The sequence below is a fragment of the Mycetomoellerius zeteki genome, unplaced genomic scaffold (assembly GCF_001594055.1).
Source record: "Mycetomoellerius zeteki isolate Tzet28-1 unplaced genomic scaffold, Tzet1.0 scaffold62, whole genome shotgun sequence".
Classification (NCBI taxonomy): domain Eukaryota; kingdom Metazoa; phylum Arthropoda; class Insecta; order Hymenoptera; family Formicidae; genus Mycetomoellerius; species Mycetomoellerius zeteki.
The window spans coordinates 1,529,471-1,534,165 of NW_017257632.1; the positions used below are offsets into that span (position 1 = coordinate 1,529,471).

A 4,695-nucleotide genomic window follows, 5' to 3' on the forward strand; every position below is an offset into this window, starting at 1 on the left:
TTTTGAATAAAGCTTTATATAAAATATATATGAAATATCTATATAACATTTCAAAAAATAAATATTAATAAATATTTATCATAAATATTCTGTGTTGTCTGGCTTTATAATTCTTAGAGTTAAAAAAAGATAAACGGTGAGATGAAACACAGATTAAAATTAATGGAACTGGGTTTTATGTCTGTTTCTATCAATATACATTAACTTTAACCTCGATTTACTCTTTTTTTCTAATTCTTCATTAGTGGAAATGACGTAAAAAAAGCATCGTTAGTCTAGCTGGGTAAATAAATAACATGAGAAGTAAATCTGCCTTTAGATCATAAGTTTAAGTTCTTAATAATATAGTGAAGGTGTAATCTCGCCTATCACGGAGCAATGCAAGCTATTCGTCCATCTCGACCAACAATGGCCGCTCCCGTGGTTACGTGCACATGCAGAACCTGCTCGAAGGCTCGCGTAACACTCGAGAGAATCTTCAACGTGTTAGACACATACGGATGGTTGTTAGACTCGTATGTCGTGGTACGTAATTCAGTAATGATAGCTTTAGCGTCGCACAGCATTCTGGAGCGTTTCTTGAACTGCATTTCTCCCTTTCAACCTAATTGCATACATGTGTTGATGTGTCAATACACCTACCTAATACATATTTCACGTATCTTTCGTCTGTCATCTTTCACTTTATTTTTTGAGAATAGTATGTTGACCTCGAAATCTGACGAATCACATTGTAGGATTTCTTCCAAGAGCAATTGTGGAAGAGACTGCCGAAGAGCTGGAGGACCACTTTGCAAACCGTGTCGCCCGACGAATTCGGAAAGTGGTTAGCTGGCGACATCTCGTGGTAAGCGCGTGACTTCACATCGATCGGCAAGCGCGAGGAGTCGTTTTACCGATTGACTTCAAATTGATTCGAATTTGTCCATTTTTTTGTCCATTTTTACGAATATAGATTAATTTTAATCTCTGTTTAATTTACTCTTTATCCTTTTCTAATTCTTAGAACTAGAAAAAGATAAAAAGTAAATTTAACCAAGATTAAAGTTAATCTATACATTGGTAGAAACGGATATATGTAAATTAACTTTAATCTCGGTTTAATTCACTCTTCATCTTTTTCTAATGTCTATTTCTATCATGTAGATTGTAGATTAACTTTGATCTCGGTTTTACTTTTTTTTTATGTTTTTCTAATTTCTTAGAACTAGGAAGAAATAGAAAGTAAGTTAAACCGAGATTATAAAGTTAATCTGAATTGATAGAAATTAATGAACATAATTCAGATATTTCTTGTGCACAAGAATTAGAAAGCGGTAAAAAGTAAGTTAAACCAAGATTAAAGTTGAGATTTGTGACTATTTCGATTATCTTTTCCAAGTAGCACAACATTACTGCAATATTTACAATGTTATTGCAATATATTGCTGGACCGATAATTGTAATGTTGTTGTAATATTATTAGAATGATTTGTATTAGATTTATATGGGATACAAATTTGTAAATACATCTCAAATTCAGATATAAACGCAAATGAGAAGTGTACCATATTTTGTGAGCTCTCTGCCTATAATTTTACAATGCAATTCGTTTTGCAGCTCACGCGTATGGCCATTGTCGTTGCTGACACTTCGACAGGTTGCAAGGAATTTGCAGCTAAACAGAGATCATCAAAATGACGAAAACATCTGGCGATGCAATGGAAGAAAACAGACTGAAAATAGTTCGGAAAATTTTGTCCTGGAATGTAAAAATGAAGGATTACATGATTCCTGGAATAAACATAATCTTTTTTTGAAACACGTTAAAATAAAAAAACGCCATGAGATACAACAAATAGCGCGGGTATAGTTAAATATTTTTGAGTTCCTAGCGGAACGCAAAGTCATTAACTATCAAAATAACGTTAAAGTAGTTTTTAAATTATTATTAAGTCATTTTTCAATCAGTCATGATTCATTTTGACGTCATTGACGCCATTGTGACCTGTTATTCTACTTGGAATTGCTTTAGATTAGACTCGAAATATTTATAGACCCTAAGAGACTTATCTTTATAAGAGGTTTATCTTTGCACAGGTATGTGCAGACTGTGCACAAGAGTCCAACGCTGAGTGTATTGTAGATGTTGGAGCAGGCGTAGGTCATTTAGCCAGATCTATAGCGTTCAAATACGGTCTACACGTAATATGTATCGAACAAGACGCATTACTGTCACAGCAAGCCAGGTAGTCTGCATTTCTTTTTTTTTACTCCAAACAATCTTACTGTATTACTACCCGCAGAATATAAACTGAACAAGGAAACATAGCATTACGTCGCTGTTATAATTTCTTTCTTAACATTGTAACTGATGTTATGTATAAAATGCATTATATATTACATTCATATTATATTATATTTATATTGTTGAGTAGGAAATAATAATATTGATATAATATTACTTTCAGATTGTGTTCTGCGAGTAGCAATCTTATTATTCCTTTACTATCATTCATCTGAGATTTTAATTATAGAAAATGGGATAAGGAATTGTTAGTGTCTCTATCTAAACATTTGCCTGACTTGCCAGTAAATATGCCACAACACATATCAATCAAACTGGAGGATACTAACTCTGATCTATCAGAAACAATCAGAGACATAAGAAGAACTTTCTCTGATAATTTTAATTTAAATAGGAAGAAATCTGGATTTGGCATTGTGGGGCTGCATCCATGTGGGGATCTCGCAGCCACGTTACTGAAACTTTACACATCTCAATGCGAGACAAGATTCATTTGTATTGTGGGGTGCTGTTACATGAAGCTGACATTAGAGTACGTTCACCAGATTATAGAATAACGCTTATGAGATTAGGATTATACTAAACAATGTGATGCATTTAGAAATCCAGCGGATGTTTCAAATGGATATCCACTCAGTAAATATCTGTCTTCATTCACAAAACACAAATTGTCCTATACAGCATTGGAAGTGGCATGTCATGCTATTGAGAGCTACTGCGATAAATTAAAGACTGGGAACTACGAAGATTTAATAGTTAAGTATTGTATTAAGGGCTACTTCGACTGAACTCCGATTAATTTAATTGGCGACTGATTGAACCGGCAAATTCATTTAAGATAAAATTTGTAACAGTTCGTTATTCTTAATCTTTTTTTCGATATATAATGAAACATAATTCTATTAATTTAATAGTTTTATTCGAATTACTTAATAAAATATTGCTGATTAATAGCGTTTTCGGCCCGACCGGGTTTGCACCAACCTGAGTTGAATTAATGACATTTCGTACTCTCTTATTGGTAGAGCATGTAAGGTCAATCAGTAGCAAAGCATTAATCCAACCCAGGTTGGTGTAAACCAGTGCAAACCAGTGCAAACCCGATCGGGCCGAAAACGCTGTAATAAGTTAATTGGAGATTTAATCGAAATTGTCCTAAAGCATCATAAGTGTGTGTTATTCAAACTGTTTATTTATTTATTTTTTTTTTAGGTGCACGCTTATAGAGCCGCTTTAGAAACCGTTCTATTAAAACGAAACAGCCAGCTACGTCACACTCAAGTGAGGAACGTCAAAGTGACGAAACCTGTTACATTTGAACAGTTGAGTAAAATTACGATTATCGAAATTCTGTGTATTATTGTAGCGATAATCAAGTAAGTTTTTTTTTAGATATTGCATGGCCGCAACTGCAGACTTTGAGCCAAATCTCCGACCTAAAGATTCAGATTTTCAAAATCCGCAAATAAAATGTTATCTAAATCAGTGGCGGCAGATTGTGATATTCGGAGCGTTGCGTACAATGATAGCACCCTTGGTGGAAACTGTGGTGTTGTTGGACAGATTTCTATATCTGTCCGAAAATGATTTAGCTCCAATATTGAAGCCTGTTTTCAATCCCAGATTGTCTCCTCGAAATTTTTTATTGTTGTCGATGAAAAATACCAAACAATCGCTCTCTTGATTATGTCTGAAAATTTTTATATCTTTTATCACATAATAAAATTTAAAAAATTTAATTAAATCGAATATTATTGTTTTAAAAATAAAAAATATTTTTTTTCTAGCGCTTTAAGGTAAATCTTTTAAAAAATTTCATGCAATTTAATTAAAAATAAACTTTTCCCAAATTCGATTATTTTCTTCAATGTAACATATTTTGATAGAAAACTATACATTTGACCGTAGATTTGAATTTTTTGAAAATTAGACAATTGACGTACGCTACAGATTTAAATCTGAATATAAAATCTGAATTACTTTAACGATATTTTTATAATGATATTTCATTTTTTAAATTAGACAACCAAACAGTTGACACTTTAAGTTTAAATTTGAATACGAAAAGTTAAATATGCTTTAATTAAAGATATCGTATAAATTTGGTAAGTAAATTGATTGGATTAAATTCGGGAAGAATACCTTATTCGTGCGATATACATTGCGATAGCGCGTATTCCAATATTATTTCTCATGAAAATTCAGTAGATTTGCAAGATCCAATGGGAGCGAGCGGCACGTCGCGCGAGCGAGTGACGAGCCAATCGGAGCGCGATACTCGGCGGCGTTTGGCGCGCACAACGGCGGCTTAACGACGGGCACGCAAAGCGTTCTGTGGCGCCACCGGCAGGGCGCGTCGCAGTAGCCGGTTGCCAGTTCGCACGAACCGTTGACGTCCTCCGGCGACA

The 4,695-nt window shown here is 34.0% G+C and overlaps 1 protein-coding gene across 1 annotated transcript; it reads left to right on the forward strand.

Moving 5' to 3' along the window:
- The first annotated feature begins 340 nt into the window (after positions 1-340).
- Positions 341-3,971, forward strand: LOC108728505 (protein RRNAD1). The gene is made up of 8 exons (XM_018457072.1): positions 341-525; positions 738-847; positions 1,600-1,846; positions 2,080-2,228; positions 2,517-2,819; positions 2,889-3,042; positions 3,500-3,609; positions 3,680-3,971. The coding sequence occupies exons 1-8, from the start codon at positions 379-381 to the stop codon at positions 3,969-3,971; spliced, it is 1,512 nt and encodes a 503-aa protein (XP_018312574.1). The 5' UTR covers positions 341-378.
- The last annotated feature ends 724 nt before the right edge of the window (positions 3,972-4,695 follow it).

Bases quoted from the DNA above. Each gene is read 5' to 3' on its own strand.
- LOC108728505 (XM_018457072.1), top strand. From the start codon at position 379: ATGCAAGCTATTCGTCCATCTCGACCAACAATGGCCGCTCCCGTGGTT. The intron at 1,847-2,079 runs GTATAGTTAAAT...ATCTTTGCACAG, and splicing joins AGATACAACAAATAGCGCGG to GTATGTGCAGACTGTGCACA. The intron at 2,229-2,516 runs GTAGTCTGCATT...TTTTAATTATAG, and splicing joins TTACTGTCACAGCAAGCCAG to AAAATGGGATAAGGAATTGT.